We start from the raw sequence: 20,230 nt of genomic DNA, 5'->3' as shown, positions 1-20,230 counted from the left end.
AACTCGCATCGATTTTTGTTTTTTTTGTTTTCCTTACATGCACCCCATTTTGTTTTGGTTATTGTTTTACTTTTGAATAATTTGGAAGTTGGGCTTATTATCCTCATTGAGAGTTTGCATTTTTTTGCAAATGTTATTTTCTTGTTTTGTAATTCACAGTAATCAAATAAATATTTGCATTGAGAGTACAATAAAACAAAGTTAAATATTTAATGACGTTATTGCGTTATAAGTGCTGATTTCAGTAAGTGGTGGGAACTGTAAAGAGTGAAGCGGAACCTTTGTGTGGGAGGCGTTCCCCTCAGGTTGGGTTTTACGGAGCAACTTCCTGTTTCCTCTCTGGATGTGAGTCCATCGTCTTCATTGCTTTCACTAAATACTGCATTTTTCAGGTCAGTTGACGCTGTAATTCGTCACACATTCTGCTGTAAGACCATTATTACTTAATGAGTTATCAGTGTTTCACTATTATAGAAGCCACTGGTGATTATTGGACGGTGTTTGTCGCTGGGCTGAGATCAGACTTGTCAAGTGGGAAATTTTCTGTTTCCCGCTACGCGCCGTCCCACCACCCCAACCAAGCTCCAGTATTCCAAGTATACAAGAAATCTAAAATAGCCACTTGTCAACCACTTATTGAACACAATTGGGTGATTAGAATTTGGTAGGTTTACCTTTGTTGACATTGAAATGCTGTGAATATTCCTATTAGAGCTTGGCGATATGGACCAAAACTCATATCTCGATATTTTGTTCTGAAAAAGGCGATACGATACAAATCTCGATAATTATTATTTCAAATCAAGTCTGACCAGAAAGACATTTCTTGGTTAAATATGCTGATTTAAAATGCCACACAGGCCCATTTATTAACAAACAGCTGCACAATAAGTTCTGTAGTGTGGCTTGTTTAAGGGAAGGTCTGGGTTAGGACGCACTCAGAAATCAATCTCACTGAGCTTTACCTGCTGTTCTGAGAAGTAGAGAAAGCAATGACTCCTAAAATGAGTATTTTGATACAAAATGATTCATGTATATGCAATAGTGTAGTTTTCTATATCGCCAAAATAGAAAACTCGATATATCTTGGATCTCGATAGATCTCTCAGCACCAATTCCTACATTATAATACAGCCTAAAATGATAACATAAATGTGTAAATAATGCACATTTGTTTATTTAATATACTTACAGTTCATATACAAGTCAACAGATTGCATATTTACTGTTAATTTCACATTGCGTGTCTTTAAGTTAGACATTTACGTTTTATTTTCATTACATATTTTCTTTTAATTTCTCATGCTCATTCATGTGGTTCTCTGGTATTCCCTATTGACTTATTAGACATATTTTTAGCAGACTTTGCATCCTTTAACACTTTTTGGAAGGGGTGTACAGAGATGTCCAGAAGAAAAAGTAGTAAGCTTAAAAAAAAGTAAAAGGCTAAAACTCGCGGCGAGTTGCCGCCGCTACACGACAATGACCTGCAGCACCTAGGATGGTGGGTTTACCTCTTTCCAGTTGAAAATGTACCAACTTATAGTATACCAGTTGTATGGGCGCTTGGTCTCTTAGTTGTCCTTTGTAGAATGCTGTCTGGCACTGTAACATTTCTGCATAATTAACATTTTTGTGTGCTTTGCTTGTAGTTGATTTTGGTTAATATATTTAATGTATCAATGCACATTAACATTCATAATATATCTAACACAAGCACATTAATATTCATAAAAATCTTATATATACTCTTAACATTTGTAATTATTTTAACCACGGACGCAGGACTTTATTCATGATTCATGATGATATAGATCATGAATGTTTAAAAAAATTCATATTCAGTTCCATAGAGAATAATTAAAAACCTCTTCAAAATCTACTTTTTCGTGAATTATTTTTTTACCAGTGACTTTTTTTTGTTGAATGTTTTTTAAAGGGGAGGTATTATGTAAAATCGACTTTTTCAAAATTTTATTTCAAATACTTTTTAAAAAAAAAAAAACCCATAACTTATGTTGTCTGTACTCATTAATGTACACATTAAAATAAAAATGTAAATAAAACTCGTACCCCTCCCCCGCTTCCAACTCCGTCATCAGCTGCAGTAATAGCTGATAGATAACTGCGTGTCGATGGGTTTACTCTGCTCATCGTAGTAGCTGCCTGCCTTTTCAGATGACTGCTTTAAAACAAGAGCTAATTTGAAAGATGATTAATAGGTTTTTTACCGCTCCTTGCATGCTGGGGGTTCGATCCGTTCCACACATATTTAGCATACACAAACGGATGTAATTTTCTACATATTACTCCATGGCGGACTAATATGTGAGCGCATAGCGCTCGCGCACCGTACGGACCTGCTTGGAACAGGTCACAGGAGTGGATTAAACTGGTTTTTCACTTGAACGGGAGAACACGCAGATGCTTATCAGGTATGTAGATCCCTATAACTTCCACTTAAACTCATTCAGTGCCATTTACGAGATAATTAGTCAATTTAAATCCAAACACTCACTGCCATTGAGGAGAAAACTCATTTTTTCACAGAGATTACTAGAATACACCCTGGTGGAGGTCCCTCATCAATATCGAAGCTGTAATATGATGTAGTAACCAACTGGTGCCCTGAATGTGGCAGCAACACACCTTTAGATGTGAGATTAGCCACTGATGCACCATTAGCTAAGGAGGAAGAAGCAGGGACGAAGGAGATTATGGCACTATGAAGTGATATTGTGATGTATCCAACAGCTCACAGCACCATACTAACAAAGAACATGTGTGGACCTGAGTGGATTATCTATAATGTTGCGATCGTGAGATAAAACCAATTAATTGGGCTAAACGGGTCATTGCTGCGTGTCGGGAGGAAGAGAATGTTAGGTCTGTGTGATTGCCGGGGGGAGCAGATACAAAATACAGTAAGAAAAACATTCAGCTATAAGCCAGATAGCAAAATAATAATAATTTTGCAATCAAAAGCCTTGTCTCAGTGTTGTTGTTATTTATTTATTTTTTTTTAGAAGGAAACCAATGTTCAGATGTCATAGTTACAATAAAGCAAAAAAAAAAAATCTTCAAAGTCACTGACAGTTTTTTTATATAGAAAAGGCCTGTTTTCTCAGCTTTTTGCTCTGGTACTGAGAGAACGAATTTACTCAGTTCCAATAGTCATTTTCCAGTTAGTGATTCAGATTCACACACAGTTCACATCATTTTTACTCTCAAGGCAAATCGCTCCGGTATCATCAGTCCTCATTCACTGGTCCAGGTTTCCCTCTCAGTGAATCAGCAAAGCGCTGTGCCCCCTCGGGGCTATCAAACAACTTACTCGATCCACGGAAAGTTCACCCGGCTTCAGCAAAGCCGGGTGTGCCTGTACTCAGCGCCAAGTGAGCAAAGCTGCTTTTTCACTGCGTCGTATCCTTTCCTCTTACGTATCACAGCGGCCGATAAATCTTGGAAAAACATAACCCTGTTACCAGCGTGTTTCACAGCCTGGTTCTTTCGTCCCATCTCCCACGAATCATTCATCACCCTTTGTTTATCCCGGTAGTTGTGGAAGCGCACAAGCACGGGTCTTGGTCTCTGTGAGGCGAGGGGTTTGGGGCCGAGGGTGCGGTGTGCTCTCTAAAGTTTGAGTAGCCCTTTTGTAGCATCAATGTGTAGCACTCCGGGGAGCCAGCACTCGAAAAACCGGGTCGGCTCAGTCCCCTCCGTCCCTTCGGGGAGCCCCATGATCCGAACATTCTTCCTACGGCCCCTATTTTCCAGGTCGTCGAGTCAGCTGTATCTTCGAGGGTTGTGACACGCCACTCAGACTCGTTCAGCCTGCTTCCATGGTTTTCAAGCATATCGCCCTGTTTCCTGAGCTGCTCCAGTAGCGGTGCTAGCTACTCGTCGATCGCTTTGGTAACATTGGCTGTCATTTCAGTCATTGTCTCCTGTATAAATTCACGCATACTAGCGTCCAAGCTACCCCGATCAGTGCTAGCCTGGCTAGTCTGCTGCGCCTCCACGTTAGCATCCTCTTTGGAAGTGTGTCTCGCGGCGGTTTTCTTGCGTGGCTTATCTTCCTGTCTTAAAAAATAGTTGTTCAGGCTCATTTTAAATTAATCTACTGATCAGCTCTTGGTTCTGTGGTTCTTAGTTGGGGTAAGTGATAGTGTAAGTGAAAAGTCTTGCCAGCACCCACGAGCACAACCTATCCTTACGCCACCATCTTGGGAACCCCTGAAAAATGAATAGTTAGATTCATCGATGCATTGAAAAAATAATCTCTCGATTAATTGTTTAAAAAATAATCGTTTATCCCAGTTCTATTAGAAATAGCAATATTTATGTATCAACTTCAGTGCAGTCACAAATATGAAAGTTCTTTATTTTCTGTTTTAGTAAAGTTAACACATGTTCAGACTTTCCAAACAGACTTCTACAATTTAGGATATCTACAAAGAATATAGCTTGGGACACATGAGAAAAAAATATTATTAGACTTGAGTGATTCATGAAAGTAAACATACTTGATTTTACTGTGCATTTATTAGGGCCCGAGCACTAATTGTGGTGCAAAGGCCCTAGGTCGTTTGTGTAAAAAAATAACTTTATTTCAATATTTTTTTTTTTTAAGCTATAGGGAGCCATTGCAAAAGAGTCAAAGATCCACATGAGGCTCCCGAACCGCAGGTTGCAGACCACTGCCCTGGGAGAACCACAGCTGAACATCTGGCCTGGCATCATAGTCCATCAGTTCTGGTCCCTCCATGCTTGTTCTGATGAGCGTGTACACTATCGCTGCGCTCTGAATGTTCTTCCGTTTTACTGCTGCCCTCAATGTGAGCGTGCACTCAGTGAAGGGCTCGTATGCCTGGCTCTGGCCCCCGCTCTTTCTGCTGGCCTGGCTGCATCTGCGGGCCCGGGGCAGTTCCTGGGTTTGCGGTAGCGGTTTTGGCGTTGCCTGCCAATAACTTCCGGGTCCCATCCGTCCACGCTCGCACGCATACCTTTCTTAGATAGATGTTTTACATTGTTTTGTACAAAAGATAAATATGCTATTGGTTGACAAAAAATTGGGATTTCAAATATGAGTAAAATATTTCTGATTATAATTCACAATTATGAATTAAAGATAAAGATATTTATCTTTTGTACAAAAGATAAATATGTTATTGGTTAACAAATCATCGGAATTACAGTTATGAGTTAAATAATCTTGATTATAATTTTTTCTATAATTGAGCAGCTCCGCAGTAAACAATGTTTTGTGTTTTAGGCATCTTAAAAATGCTATTTATTTTTGGATTATTACTGATCTACCTAACCATGTGTGTATTGTTTGACACAAACATGAAAACAACAGTTTCAAACGTGCATTTTTATTCTTCAATGTGAGAATATGCAACATTAAAAGTCATTCTTTGCCTCACGGTGACGGCGTTCCACATTCTGTCAGTTTCTGCATTCAACAGTGGATGCTGTTTTTATTGGTCGATTCCGTGATGCTATCTGTGATTCCGTTAGCATGGAGATTATAGGGCCCTACTAACGTGCCACGTCTCCTCGACGTGCAGTCAGGATTTCTGGGAGACACATGTCAGGTTACGGCGTCGGGGTCTAGTTGACGTAGAGAGCTACGTGTAGCATTGAGATTAACTGCCGAGTTACCTGTGCTGGTAAGGTTACATAATATGAAATATAGCAAAGTTTTGGAAGCTCTGGTTTTGCCTTTTTAGTTTCCGTTTATGGCAATTCACATGCACTTTACTTTTGTAACTAGAAAGAATGACCTATAAGTATCTGTGGTATTTTAGTTCAAGCTTGAAATGGTTGGGTGCGCTTTTTTGCCCATGAAAAACATTTGTTCAGAGATTGAGCGACACTGCCATGTTGATTTGTACAGATGTTTTGTATTTTTGTGGGTTTTATAGATATATTTTAGATTAAAGAAATGTAAAATGTCCTTTTGCGGTACTGTATTAACTAGGGGTGTCCCGATCCGATATTAATATCAGATATTGATCCGATATCAGCCAGAAGACGAATATCGGATTTTATCGGACTGCATCTAAAATCTCTGATATACGCGCTCTGGTAAGTTTCTGTCCCCGTCCTCAGTTGTTCCCACCATATACTGACAGTAAAAAATAACTGAAGTAAACTGGAGTTGTTTGCACTTTAAAAGTATAATGTAACATCACATGATCAAGCCTATTCTAATATTCCACACTACGAAATAAGTAATAAAAGTATGTATGATGCATGCTGATATCGTATCGATATTGGCCAACACCCAAGGCTGCAATATCGGTATTATATCATAAATGAAAAAGTTGTATCGGGACATTCCTAGTATTAACATTGTTTATGAACGAAATAAGAACTAAATATGGATGAAAGACAGTGAATAGTCCATTGTTCTCACTAAATGCTACATTTTTCAGATTGCCCACTTCACTGCAACGGCAGTCCCAGTGCTTGGGGCCTGTAACACTAGCAGAGGAGCTAGCGGCGGCGAGACGCTACTGGAAAGAAAAATGGAGAGGAGCAGTTCAAACACCGTTACCACTGTGTCTTACTGGTAACCCTGTTGGGAACAAAGCTTTCTGCTTCTGAGAGAAATTCCAGTGGATGCTGAAATGAAAATGATCCTTCCTGACTAAAGTATCCACCATAACACCAGTAAACAATTAGGTTCCAACTTCCCAATCTTTTCCAAATATGGATCCAGCAGAAAAAATTGCGGCGTCTGCCTCCATTTCCAAAGTTCAGCTGCACAGATTACAGGTCCAGCAGCCGTCAGTCACTGATTGTGTTTTCAGTGAGAGGAAGAATGTGGAGCAGCTGCTCCCAGAGCGTCTCCACATAAAGGAGGAACCAGAGACGCTCAGTGAAGGTCAGGAGGAAAACCAGCTTTGTGTGCAGCAGGAGACAAACAGTGCTGCTTGTCTTGTTAAATATGAAGATGAAGAGGAGAAGCCTCAGGTCTCCCAGCTACACTGGAGAACACAAACAGAAATTAACATGAAGGAGGAGCCTTCAACCTACAGTTTAAATGAATTAAATAAAAGACAAACTGTGGTAATTAACAGCAAAGGACCAGAAGCAGCCCAGAACCCAGATCCAAGCAGTTTAGTACGACAAGGTCCTGATGGAACGGAAACAGACTCGTCTCAGACAGAAGATAGTAGTGAGGATGTTGATGATGAAGACTCTGATAGTTGGCAGAAACCTCTGTCAGAGTCTGAAACTGATGCTGAACCTGACTTTGACTCCACCAGGAAAAAGAGAAAGATGTCTGACTCTAGGAAAAGTGCTGAAATGGGATGTAAAGCTTTCAAAACACAGATTAGTTCATTTCAACAGATTACTTCAAAGAAGAAAGTTAAGGTAAAAAATACATCTGAATGTGTGGGTGGTAAGAAAGCATCACTCAGTAAAGCTTTAAAACTGAAAATCCACGCTCGAGAGAAACCATTCAAATGTGATGTTTGTAGGAAATGTTTTAACTTTAAGTCTATCCTGCAGTCACACATGAGAATCCACACAGGAGAGAAACCATTCAAATGTGATGTTTGTTTTAAAGGTTATTCCAAAAAGTATTCTCTGCAGTCACACCTGAGAATCCACACAGGAGAGAAACCATTCAAATGTAATGTTTGCAGTAAATGTTTTACCCATCAGTCTACCCTGCGGTTACACATTAGAATCCACACAGGAGCAAAACCATTCAAATGTAATGTTTGCAGTAAATGTTTTACCCGTAAGGGTAACTTGCAGTCACACATGAGAATCCACACAGGAGAGAAACCATTCAAATGCGATGTTTGTTTTAAAGGTTATTCCAAAAAGTGTTCTCTGCAGTCACACATGAGAATCCACACAGGAGAGAAACCATTCAAATGCGATGTTTGTTTTAAAGGTTATTCCATAAAGTGTTCTCTGCAGTCACACATGAGAATCCACACAGGAGAGAAACCATTCAAATGTAATGTTTGCAGTAAATGTTTTACCCATCAGTCTACCCTGCAGTCACACATGAAAATCCACACAGGAGAGAAACCATTCAAATGTGATGTTTGTAGGAAATGTTTTAACCAAAAGGGACACCTTCAATCACACATGAAAATCCACACAGGAGAGAAACCATTCAAATGTGATGTTTGTAATAAATGTTTTAACCTAAAGTCTAACCTACAGGTACACATGAGAATCCACTCAGGAGTGAAACCTTTTGAATGTGATGTTTGCAGTAAATGTTTTACCCATAAGTCTACCCTGCGGTTACACATTACAATCCACACAGGAGAGAAACCATTTAAATGTGATGTTTGTAGTAAATGTTTTAGCTTTAAGTCTAACCTGAAGTCACACATGAGAATCCACACAGGAGCGAAACCCTTTGAATGTGATGTTTGTAGTAAATGTTTTACCGATAAGTCTACCCTGCGGTTACACATTTTAATCCACACAGGAGCAAAACCATTCAAATGTAATGTTTGCAGTAAATGTTTTACCCGTAAGTGTAACTTGCAGTCACACATGAGAATCCACACAGGAGAGAAACCATTCAAATGTGATGTTTGTTTTAAAGGTTATTCCAAAAAGTGTTCTCTGCAGTCACACATGAGAATCCACACAGGAGCGAAACCATTCAAATGTAATGTTTGCAGTAAATGTTTCACCCAGAAATGTAACCTACGGACACATATGAGTAGCCATTAAATGGTGATGTTTGTAGTAAATGTTTTCCTCAAAATGCTTCCCTGCTGACAAATGTGAAAATGCACAAAAGAGAGAAAGCCTGTTTGTAAGAAATGTTTTAAACAAAAACGGGAACTCAAGGTCCACAAGTGAATCCATATAAGACATCAAATGTGATGTTTGTAGTATAGAATATAATATAATTTACTTCATTGTCATACATGTTGAGCTACATACACAAAATTGGTTCTCTGTGTTGAACCTGTCCCTGATGAGCAGTGGGCAGCCACGGTGTAGTGCCTGGGGAGCTGTTGGGTGTTACTTTTTAGCAACATAAGTTTAAGTAGTAGAAGTTAGAAGTATTGGGATTTTCAGCAAGTTAACAGATTTTTGCATCCCACAGTAATGGCCCAGGAAATTTGAACCAGTGACCCTCCAATAACTGTGTTGCACTGTTGTGTTGCGGGAGTGTACTGTGAAGGGCAGCTCGTCCACCTGCCATGACAGCGCGCTTGATCTCCACCGCACAGAGAGAACCAGCCATAATCACCCAGGCAGGCATCGGTGAAGAGGTGGGTGGGATAGGCTGTGTGTCTCTGCTTGTGTATTGGTTGAGGTTACAAGGGGCGGGGTCAATTAGCATATGTGCAAAACATTTAAGTTCGACATTTAGATTTAGATTTAACATTTAGATATAAGATTAAGCATTTAGATATGATTTGTAAGATTTAGATTTAAATATTTAGATTAAACATTTGACATTTAGCTTTAACATTTATATATAAGATTTAACATTTAGATATAACATTTATATTTAAAATTAAGATATAACATATATATTTAGATTTAATGATTTTTTCTCCCCTCTATGTATGTGGTTAAATGTAGGAAAATGTGCTAAATATGAAAAAAGTGAAATAAATAATGAAAATGTGTTTGTTCCAACTTTCATACAAAATTTTTACATTTGGCACCCCATTACTAGGTAATGCTAGTTACACCCACCATTAAACAAAATGAAGAAAACAATTTAACTGAACTGTCCCATCGCCCTAGATTTATTATTTATTTTTTACAGGCTTAACATTTGGTGCTATGTTTAACCCTAATCTCCTACAGATTTAGATTTGTATAGTTATGTATAAATCGCATCGATTTTTGTTTTTTTATTTTCCTTACATGCACCCCATTTTGTTTTGGTTATTGTTTTACTTTTGAATAATTTGGAAGTTGGGCTTATTATCCTCATTGAGAGTTTGCATTTTTTTGCAAATGTTATTTTCTTATTTTGTAATTCACAGTAATCAAATAAATATTTGCATTGAGAGTACAATAATACAAAGTTAAATATTTAATGACGTTATTGCGTTATAAGTGCTGATTTCAGTAAGTGGTGGGAACTGTAAAGAGTGAAGCGGAACCTTTGTGTGGGAGGCGTTCCCCTCAGGTTGGGTTTTACGGAGCAACTTCCTGTTTCCTCTCTGGATGCGAGTCCATCGTCTTCATTGCTTTCACCAAATACTGCATTTTTCAGGTCAGTTGACGCTGTAATTCGTCACACATTCTGCTGTAAGACCATTATTACTTAATGAGTTATCAGTGTTTCACTGTTATAGAAGCCACTGGTGATTATTGGACGGTGTTTGTCGCTGGGCTGAGATCAGACTTGTCAAGTGGGAAATTTTCTGTTTCCCGCTACGCGCCGTCCCACCACCCCAACCAAGCTCCAGTATTCGAAGTATACAAGAAATCTAAAATAGCCACTTGTCAACCACTTATTGAACACAATTGGGTGATAAGAATTTGGTAGGTTTACCTTTGTTGACATTGAAATGCTGTGAATATTCCTATTAGGGCTTGGCGATATGGACCAAAACTCATATCTCGATATTTTGTTCTGAAAAAGGCGATACGATACAAATCTCGATAATTATTATTTCAAATGAAGTCTGACCAGAAAGACATTTCTTGGTTAAATATGCTGATTTAAAATGCCACACAGGCCCATTTATTAACAAACAGCTGCACAATAAGTTCTGTAGTGTGGCTTGTTTAAGGGAAGGTCTGGGTTAGGACGCACTCAGAAATCAATCTCACTGAGCTTTACCTGCTGTTCTGAGAAGTAGAGAAAGCAATGACTCCTAAAATGAGTATTTTGATACAAAATGATTCATGTATATGCAATAGTGTAGTTTTCTATATCGCCAAAATAGAAAACTCGATATATCTTGGATCTCGATATATCTCCCAGCACCAATTCCTACATTATAATACAGCCTAAAATGATAACATAAATGTGTATATAATGCACATTTGTTTATTTAATATACTTACAGTTCATATACAAGTCAACAGATTGCATATTTACTGTTAATTTCACATTGCGTGTCTTTAAGTTAGACATTTACGTTTTATTTTCATTACATATTTTCTTTTAATTTCTCATGCTCACTCATGTGGTTCTCTGGTATTCCCTATTGACTTATTAGACACATTTGTAGCAGACTTTGCATCCTTTAACACTTTTTGGAAGGGGTGTACAGAGATGTCCAGAAGAAAAAGTAGTAAGCTTAAAAAAAAGTAAAAGGCTAAAACTCGCGGCGAGTTGCCGCCGCTACACGACAATGACCTGCAGCACCTAGGATGGTGGGTTTACCTCTTTCCAGTTGAAAATGTACCAACTTATAGTATACCAGTTGTATGGGCGCTTGGTCTCTTAGTTGTCCTCTGTAGAATGCTGTCTGGCACTGTAACATTTCTGCATGATTAACATTTTTGTGTGCTTTTCTTGTAGTTGATTTTGGTTAATATATTTAATGTATCAATGCACATTAACATTCATAATATATCTAACACAAGCACATTAATATTCATAAAAATCTTATATATACTCTGACATTTGTAATTTTTTTAACCACGGACGCAGGACTTTATTCATGATTCATGATGATATTGATCATGAATGTTTAAAAAAATTCATATTCAGTTCCATAGAGAATAATTAAAAACCTCTTCAAAATCTACTTTTTTGTGAATTATTTTTTTACCAGTGACTTTTTTTTGTTGAATGTTTTTTAAAGGGGAGGTATTATGTAAAATCGACTTTTTCAAAATTCTATTTCAAATACTTTTGTAAAAAAAAAAAAACCCATAGCTTATGTTGTCTGTACTCATTAATGTACACATTAAAATAAAAATGTAAATAAAACTCGTACCCCTCCCCCGCTTCCAACTCCGTCATCAGCTGCAGTAACAGCAAACAGCTGATAGATAACTGCGTGTCGATGGGTTTACTCTGCTCATCGTAGTAGCTGCCTGCCTTTTCAGATGACTGCTTTAAAACAAGAGCTAATTTGAAAGATGATTAATAGGTTTTTTACCGCTCCTTGCATGCTGGGGGTTCGATCCGTTCCACACATATTTAGTATACACAAACGGATGTAATTTTCTACATATTACTCCACGGCGGACTAATATGTGAGCGCATAGCGCTCGCGCACCGTACGGACCTGCTTGGAACAGGTCACAGGAGTGGATTAAACTGGTTTTTCACTTGAACGGGAAAACACGCAGATGCTTATCAGGTATGTAGATCCCTATATCTTCCATTTTAACTCATTCAGTGCCATTTACGAGATAATTAGTCAATTTAAATCCAAACACTCAATGCCATTGAGGAGAAAACTCATTTTTTCACAGAGATTACTAGAATACACCCTGGTGGAGGTCCCTCATCAATGTCTAAGCTGTAATGTGATGTAGTAACCAACTGGTGCCCTGAAGGTGGCAGCAACACACCTTTAGATGTGAGATTAGCCACTGATGCACCATTAGCTAAGGAGGAAGAAGCAGGGACGAAGGAGATTATGGCACTATGAAGTGATATTGTGATGTATCCAACAGCTCACAGCACCATACTAACAAAGAACATGTGTGGACCTGAGTGGATTATCTATAATGTTGCGATTGTGAGATAAAACCATCAACTAATTGGGCTAAACGGGTCATTGCTGCGTGTCAGGAGGAAGAGAATGTTAGGTCTGTGTGATTGACGGGGGGAGCAGATACAAAATACAGTAAGAAAAACATTCAACTATAAGCCAGATAGCAAAATAATAATAATTTTGCAATCAAAAGCCTTGTCTCAGTGTTGTTGTTGTTATTTATTTATTTCTTTTAGAAGGAAACCAATGTTCAGATGTCATAGTTACAATAAAGCAAAAAAAAAAATCTTCAAAGTCACTGACAGTTTTTTTTATATAGAAAAAGCCTGTTTTCTCAGCTTTTTGCTCTGGTACTGGGAGAACGAATTTACTCAGTTCCAATAGTCATTTTCCAGTTAGTGATTCAGATTCACACACAGTTCACATCATTTTTACTCTCAAGGCAAATCGCTCCGGTATCATCAGTCCTCATTCACTGGTCCAGGTTTCCCTCTCAGTGAATCAGCAAAGCGCTGTGCCCCCTCGGGGCTATCAAACAACTTACTCGATCCACGGAAAGTTATCTTCAGCAAAGCCGGGTGTGCCTGTACTCAGCGCCAAGTGAGCAAAGCTGCTTTTTCACTGCGTCGTATCCTTTCCTCTTACGTATCACAGCGGCCGATAAATCTTGGAAAAACATAACCGTGTTACCAGCGTGTTTCACAGCCTGGTTCTTTCGTCCCATCTCCCACGAATCATTCATCACCCTTTGTTTATCCCGGTAGTTGTGGAAGCGCACAAGCACGGGTCTTGGTCTCTGTGAGGCGAGGGGTTTGGGGCCGAGGGTGCGGTGTGCTCTCTAAAGTTTGAGTAGCCCTTTTGTAGCATCAATGTGTAGCACTCCGGGGAGCCAGCACTCGAAAAACCGGGTCGGCTCAGTCCCCTCCGTCCCTTCGGGGAGCCCCATGATCCGAACATTCTTCCTACGGCCCCTATTTTCCAGGTCGTCGAGTCAGCTGCATCTTCGAGGGTTGTGACACGCCACTCAGACTCGTTCAGCCTGCTTCCATGGTTTTCAAGCATATCGCCCTGTTTCCTGAGCTGCTCCAGTAGCGGTGCTAGCTACTCGTCGATCGCTTTGGTAACATTGGCCGTCATTTCAGTCATTGTCTCCTGTATAAATTCACGCATACTAGCGTCCAAGCTACCCCGATCAGTGCTAGCCTGGCTAGCCTGCTGCGCCTCCACGTTAGCATCCTCTTTGGAAGTGTGTCTCGCGGCGGTTTTCTTGCGTGGCTTATCTTCCTGTCTTAAAAAATAGTTGTTCAGGCTCATTTTAAATTAATCTACTGATCAGCTCTTGGTTCTGTGGTTCTTAGTTGGGGTAAGTGATAGTGTAAGTGAAAAGTCTTGCCAGCACCCACGAGCACAACCTATCCTTACGCCACCATCTTGGGAACCCCGGAAAAATGAATAGTTAGATTCATCGATGCATTGAAAAAATAATCTCTCGATTAATTGTTTAAAAAATAATTGTTTATCCCAGCCCTATTAGAAATAGCAATATTTATGTATCAACTTCAGTGCAGTCACAAATATGAAAGTTCTTTATTTTCTGTTTTAGTAAAGTTAACACATGTTCAGACTTTCCAAACAGACTTCTACAATTTAGGATATCTACAAAGAATAAAGCTTGGGACACATGAGAAAAAAATATTATTAGACTTGAGTTATTCATGAAAGTAAACATACTTGATTTTACTGTGCATTTATTAGGGCCCGAGCACTAATTGTGGTGCAAAGGCCCTAGGTCGTTTGTGTAAAAAAATAACTTTATTTCAATAGTTTTTTTTTTTTTAAGCTATAGGGAGCCATTGCAAAAGAGTCAAAGATCCACATGAGGCTCCCGAGCCGCAGGTTGCAGACCACTGCCCTGGGAGAACCACAGCTGAACATCTGGCCTGGCATCATAGTCCATCAGTTCTGGTCCCTCCATGCTTGTTCTGATGAGCGTGTACACTATCGCTGCGCTCTGAATGTTCTTCCTTTTTACTGCTGCCCTCAATGTGAGCGTGCACTCAGTGAAGGGCTCGTATGCCTGGCTCTGGCCCCCGCTCTTTCTGCTGGCCTGGCTGCATCTGCGGGCCCGGGGCAGTTCCTGGGTTTGCGGTAGCGGTTTTGGCGTTGCCTGCCAATAACTTCCGGGTCCCATCCGTCCACGCACGCACGCATACCTTTCTTAGATAGATGTTTTACATTGTTTTGTACAAAAGATAAATATGCTATTGGTTGACAAAAAATTGGGATTTCAAATATGAGTAAAATATTTCTGATTATAATTCACAATTATGAATTAAAGATAAAGATATTTATCTTTTGTACAAAAGATAAATATGTTATTGGTTAACAAATCATCGGAATTACAGTTATGAGTTAAATAATCTTGATTATAATTTTTTCTATAATTGAGCAGCTCCGCAGTAAACAATGTTTTGTGTTTTAGGCATCTTAAAAATGCTATTTATTTTTGGATTATTACTGATCTACCTAACCATGTGTGTATTGTTTGACACAAACATGAAAACAACAGTTTCAAACGTGCATTTTTATTCTTCAATGTGAGAATATGCAACATTAAAAGTCATTCTTTGCCTCACGGTGACGGCGTTCCACATTCTGTCAGTTTCTGCATTCAACAGTGGATGCTGTTTTTATTGGTCGATTCCGTGATGCTATCTGTGATTCCGTTAGCGTGGAGATTATAGGGCCCTACTAACGTGCCACGTCTCCTCGACGTGCAGTCAGGATTTCTGGGAGACACATGTCAGGTTACGGCGTCGGGGTCTAGTTGACGTAGAGAGCTACGTGTAGCATTGAGATTAACTGCCGAGTTACCTGTGCTGGTAAGGTTACATAATATGAAATATAGCAAAGTTTTGGAAGCTCTGGTTTTGCCTTTTTAGTTTCCGTTTATGGCAATTCACATGCACTTTACTTTTGTAACTAGAAAGAATGACCTATAAGTATCTGTGGTATTTTAGTTCAAGCTTGAAATGGTTGGGTGCGCTTTTTTGCCCATGAAAAACATTTGTTCAGAGATTGAGCGACACTGCCATGTTGATTTGTACAGATGTTTTGTATTTTTGTGGGTTTTATAGATATATTTTAGATTAAAGAAATGTAAAATGTACTTTTGCGGTACTGTATTAACTAGGGGTGTCCCGATCCGATATTAATATCAGATATTGATCCGATATCAGCCAGAAAACGAATATCGGATTTTATCGGACTGCATCTAAAATCTCTGATATACGCGCTCTGGTAAGTTTCTGTCCCCGTCCTCAGTTGTTCCCACCATATACTGACAGTAAAAAATAACTGAAGTAAACTGGAGTTGTTTGCACTTTAAAAGTATAACGTAACATCACATGATCAAGCCTATTCTAATATTCCACACTACGAAATAAGTAATAAAAGTATGTATGATGCATGCTGATATCGTATCGATATTGGCCAACACCCAAGGCTACAATATCGGTATTATATCAGAAATGAAAAAGTTGTATCGGGACATTCCTAGTATTAACATTGTTTATGAACGAAATAAGAACTAAATATGGATGAAAGACAGTGAATAGTCCATTGTTCTCACTAAATGCTACATTTTTCAGATTGCCCACTTCACTGCAACGGCAGTCCCAGTGCTTGGGGCCTGTAACACCAGCAGAGGAGCTAGCGGCGGCGAGACGCTACTGGAAAGAAAAGTGGAGAGGAGCAGTTCAAACACCGTTACCACTGTGTCTTACTGGTAACCCTGTTGGGAACAAAGCTTTCTGCTTCTGAGAGAAATTCCAGTAGATGCTGAAATGAAAATGATCCTTCCTGACTAACGTATCCACCATAACACCAGTAAACAATTAGGTTCCAACTTCCCAATCTGTTCCAAATATGGATCCAGCAGAAAAAATTGCGGCGTCTGCCTCCATTCCCAAAGTTCAGCTGCACAGATTACAGGTCCAGCAGCCGTCAGTCACTGATTGTGTTTTCAGTGAGAGGAAGAATGTGGAGCAGCTGCTCCCAGAGCGTCTCCACATAAAGGAGGAACCAGAGACGCTCAGTGAAGGTCAGGAGGAAAACCAGCTTTGTGTGCAGCAGGAGACAAACAGTGCTGCTTGTCTTGTTAAATATGAAGATGAAGAGGAGAAGCCTCAGGTCTCCCAGCTACACTGGAGACCACAAACAGAAATTAACATGAAGGAGGAACCTTCAACCTACAGTTTAAATGAATTAAATAAAAGACAAACTGTGGTAATTAACAGCAAAGGACCAGAAGCAGCCCAGAACCCAGATCCAAGCAGTTTAGTACGACAAGGTCCTGATGGAACGGAAACAGACTCGTCTCAGACAGAAGATAGTAGTGAGGATGATGATGATGAAGACTCTGATAGTTGGCAGAAACCTCTGTCAGAGTCTGAAACTGATGCTGAACCTGACTTTGACTCCACCAGGAAAAAGAGAAAGATGTCTGACTCTAGGAAAAGTGCTGAAATGGGATGTAAAGCTTTCAAAACACAGATTAGTTCATTTCAACAGATTTGTTCAAAGAAGAAAGTTCAGGTAAAGATGACATCTGAATGTGTGGGTGGTAAGAAAGCATCACTCAGTAAAGCTTTAAAACTGAAAATCCACGCTCGAGAGAAACCATTCAAATGTGATGTTTGTAGGAAATGTTTTAACTTTAAGTCTATCCTGCAGTCACACATGAGAATCCACACAGGAGAGAAACCATTCAAATGTGATGTTTGTTTTAAAGGTTATTCCAAAAAGTATTCTCTGCAGTCACACATGAGAATCCACACAGGAGAGAAACCATTCAAATGTAATGTTTGCAGTAAATGTTTTACCCATCAGTCTACCCTGCGGTTACACATTAGAATCCACACAGGAGCAAAACCATTCAAATGTAATGTTTGCAGTAAATGTTTTACCCGTAAGTGTGACATGCAGTCACACATGAGAATCCACACAGGAGAGAAACCATTCAAATGCGATGTTTGTTTTAAAGGTTATTCCAAAAAGTGTTCTCTGCAGTCACACATGAGAATCCACACAGGAGAGAAACCATTCAAATGCGATGTTTGTTTTAAAGGTTATTCCATAAAGTGTTCTCTGCAGTCACACATGAGAATCCACACAGGAGAGAAACCATTCAAATGTAATGTTTGCAGTAAATGTTTTACCCATCAGTCTACCCTGCAGTCACACATGAAAATCCACACAGGAGAGAAACCATTCAAATGTGATGTTTGTAGGAAATGTTTTAACCAAAAGGGACACCTTCAATCACACATGAAAATCCACACAGGAGAGAAACCATTCAAATGTGATGTTTGTAATAAATGTTTTAACCTAAAGTCTAACCTACAGGTACACATGAGAATCCACTCAGGAGTGAAACCTTTTGAATGTGATGTTTGCAGTAAATGTTTTACCCATAAGTCTACCCTGCGGTTACACATTACAATCCACACAGGAGAGAAACCATTTAAATGTGATGTTTGTAGTAAATGTTTTAGCTTTAAGTCCAACCTGAAGTCACACATGAGAATCCACACAGGAGCGAAACCCTTTGAATGTGATGTATGTAGTAAATGTTTTACCGATAAGTCTACCCTGCGGTTACACATTAGAATCCACACAGGAGCGAAACCATTCAAATGTAATGTTTGCAGTAAATGTTTTACCCGTAAGTGTAACTTGCAGTCACACATGAGAATCCACACAGGAGAGAAACCATTCAAATGTGATGTTTGTTTTAAAGGTTATTCCAAAAAGTGTTCTCTGCAGTCACACATGAGAATCCACACAGGAGCGAAACCATTCAAATGTAATGTTTGCAGTAAATGTTTCACCCAGAAATGTAACCTACGGACACATATGAGTAACCATTAAATGGTGATGTTTGTAGTAAATGTTTTCCTCAAAATGCTTCCCTGCTGACAAATGTGAAAATGCACAAAAGAAAGAAAGCCTGTTTGTAAGAAATGTTTTAAACAAAAACGGGAACTCAAGGTCCACAAGTGAATCCATATAAGACATCAAATGTGATGTCATACATGTTGAGCTACATACACAAAATTGGTTCTCTGTGTTGAACCTGTCCCTGGTGAGCAGTGGGCAGCCACGGTGTAGTGCCTGGGGAGTTGTTGGGTGTTACTTTTTAGCAACATAAGTTTAAGTAGTAGAAGTTAGAAGTATAGGGATTTTCAGCAAGTTAACAGATTTTTGCATCCCACAGTAATGGCCCAGGAAATTTGAACCAGTGACCCTCCAATAACTGTGTTGCACTGTTGTGTTGCGGGAGTGTACTGTGAAGGGCAGCTCGTCCACCTGCCATGACAGCGCGCTTGATCTCCACCGCACAGAGAGAACCAGCCATAATCACCCAGGCAGGCATCGGTGAAGAGGTGGGTGGGATAGGCTGTGTGTCTCTGCTTGTGTATTGGTTGAGGTTACAAGGGGCGGGGTCAATTAGCATATGTGCAAAACATTTAAGTTCGACATTTAGATTTAGATTTAACATTTAGATATAAGATTAAGCATTTAGATATGATTTGTAAGATTTAGATTTAAATATTTAGATTAAACATTTGACATTTAGATTTAACATTTAGATATAACATTTATATTTAAAATTAAGATATAACATATACATTTATATTCAAATATTTAGATTTAATGATTTTTTTCTCCCCTCTATGTATGTGGTTAAATGTAGGAAAATGTGCTAAATATGAAAAAAGTGAAATAAATAATGAAAATGTGTTTGTTCCAACTTTCATACCAAATTTTTACATTTGGCACCCTATTACTACGCCGTGAAAATCCTCTGCAGATTAAAGGAAATAGTCTTCTGGTCCACGCTCCAGTATAGTATGTGGAGGTAATGCTAGTTGCACCCACCATTAAACAAACTGAAGAAGAAAACAATTTAACTGAACTGTCCCATCGCCCTAGATTTATTATTTATTTTTTACAGACTAAACATTTGGTGCCATGTTTAACCCTAATCTCCAGATTTATATTTGTATAGTTATGTATAACTCGCATCGATTTTTGTTTTTTTATTTTCCTTACATGCACCCCATTTTGTTTTGGTTATTGTTTTACTTTTGTTTTTTTTGTTTTTTTTTTTTGTTTTTTTTTACCTTGTCTGCACATGCTGTCGAAGGTTAACACTACAAGAAGTTTTAACAGCAATGCATATTTTATTATTGCAATTAAATAAATGTATTTATTTCATTGCATAATTGTGACCGTCACCAGCCCTCCCTAGGGAAGGGTAAGAAATACTTTATTAAAGGGAGGATGTAAAAGAGAGAGGGCAGTGTTACACCAAGGTGAGGGGTTGGAGGGGGGTGGGGAAGTTAATAGGGAAGAGGGATACAAGATAGGATATAGAATGGGTGGGGAATAGTTGTTAGGTTTTAAGTGATGCGATGTGAAATTGTGGTTGTGTATATTGTGCTTATTGTTGTGTTGTCAAGCCAGTTTGGTGACCAGTGTGCGGTTTAGGAATAATGGTGGTGGCTGTGAACAGAGGA

General features: G+C 39.0%; 2 protein-coding genes across 3 annotated transcripts; both read left to right on the top strand.

Moving 5' to 3' along the window:
- Positions 1 to 324: 324 nt before the first annotated feature.
- Positions 325 to 8,979, top strand: LOC114460114 (gastrula zinc finger protein XlCGF26.1-like). The gene is made up of 2 exons (XM_028442159.1): positions 325 to 392; positions 6,444 to 8,979. Exon 2 carries the CDS (start codon positions 6,721 to 6,723, stop codon positions 8,722 to 8,724), a length of 2,004 nt encoding a protein of 667 aa, XP_028297960.1. The 5' UTR covers positions 325 to 392; positions 6,444 to 6,720; the 3' UTR covers positions 8,725 to 8,979.
- LOC114460120 (gastrula zinc finger protein XlCGF26.1-like) lies at positions 7,278 to 18,593 on the top strand. 2 transcript variants are annotated; one of them, XM_028442178.1, is made up of 2 exons: positions 7,278 to 7,389; positions 16,298 to 18,593. In XM_028442178.1, the coding sequence occupies exon 2, from the start codon at positions 16,575 to 16,577 to the stop codon at positions 18,576 to 18,578; it is 2,004 nt and encodes a 667-aa protein (XP_028297979.1). In that variant the 5' UTR covers positions 7,278 to 7,389; positions 16,298 to 16,574; the 3' UTR covers positions 18,579 to 18,593. The 2 variants fall into 2 exon arrangements, with proteins under 2 accessions (XP_028297979.1, XP_028297972.1); XM_028442171.1 differs by lacking the exon at positions 7,278 to 7,389 and adding an exon at positions 10,165 to 10,237.
- Positions 18,594 to 20,230: the final 1,637 nt, after the last annotated feature.

Source organism: Gouania willdenowi, chromosome 3 (assembly GCF_900634775.1).
Source record: "Gouania willdenowi chromosome 3, fGouWil2.1, whole genome shotgun sequence".
Lineage (NCBI taxonomy): Eukaryota > Metazoa > Chordata > Actinopteri > Blenniiformes > Gobiesocidae > Gouania > Gouania willdenowi.
The sequence above is the reverse complement of the archived record's forward strand: the minus strand, read 5'-3'. Positions and strand labels throughout refer to the sequence as shown.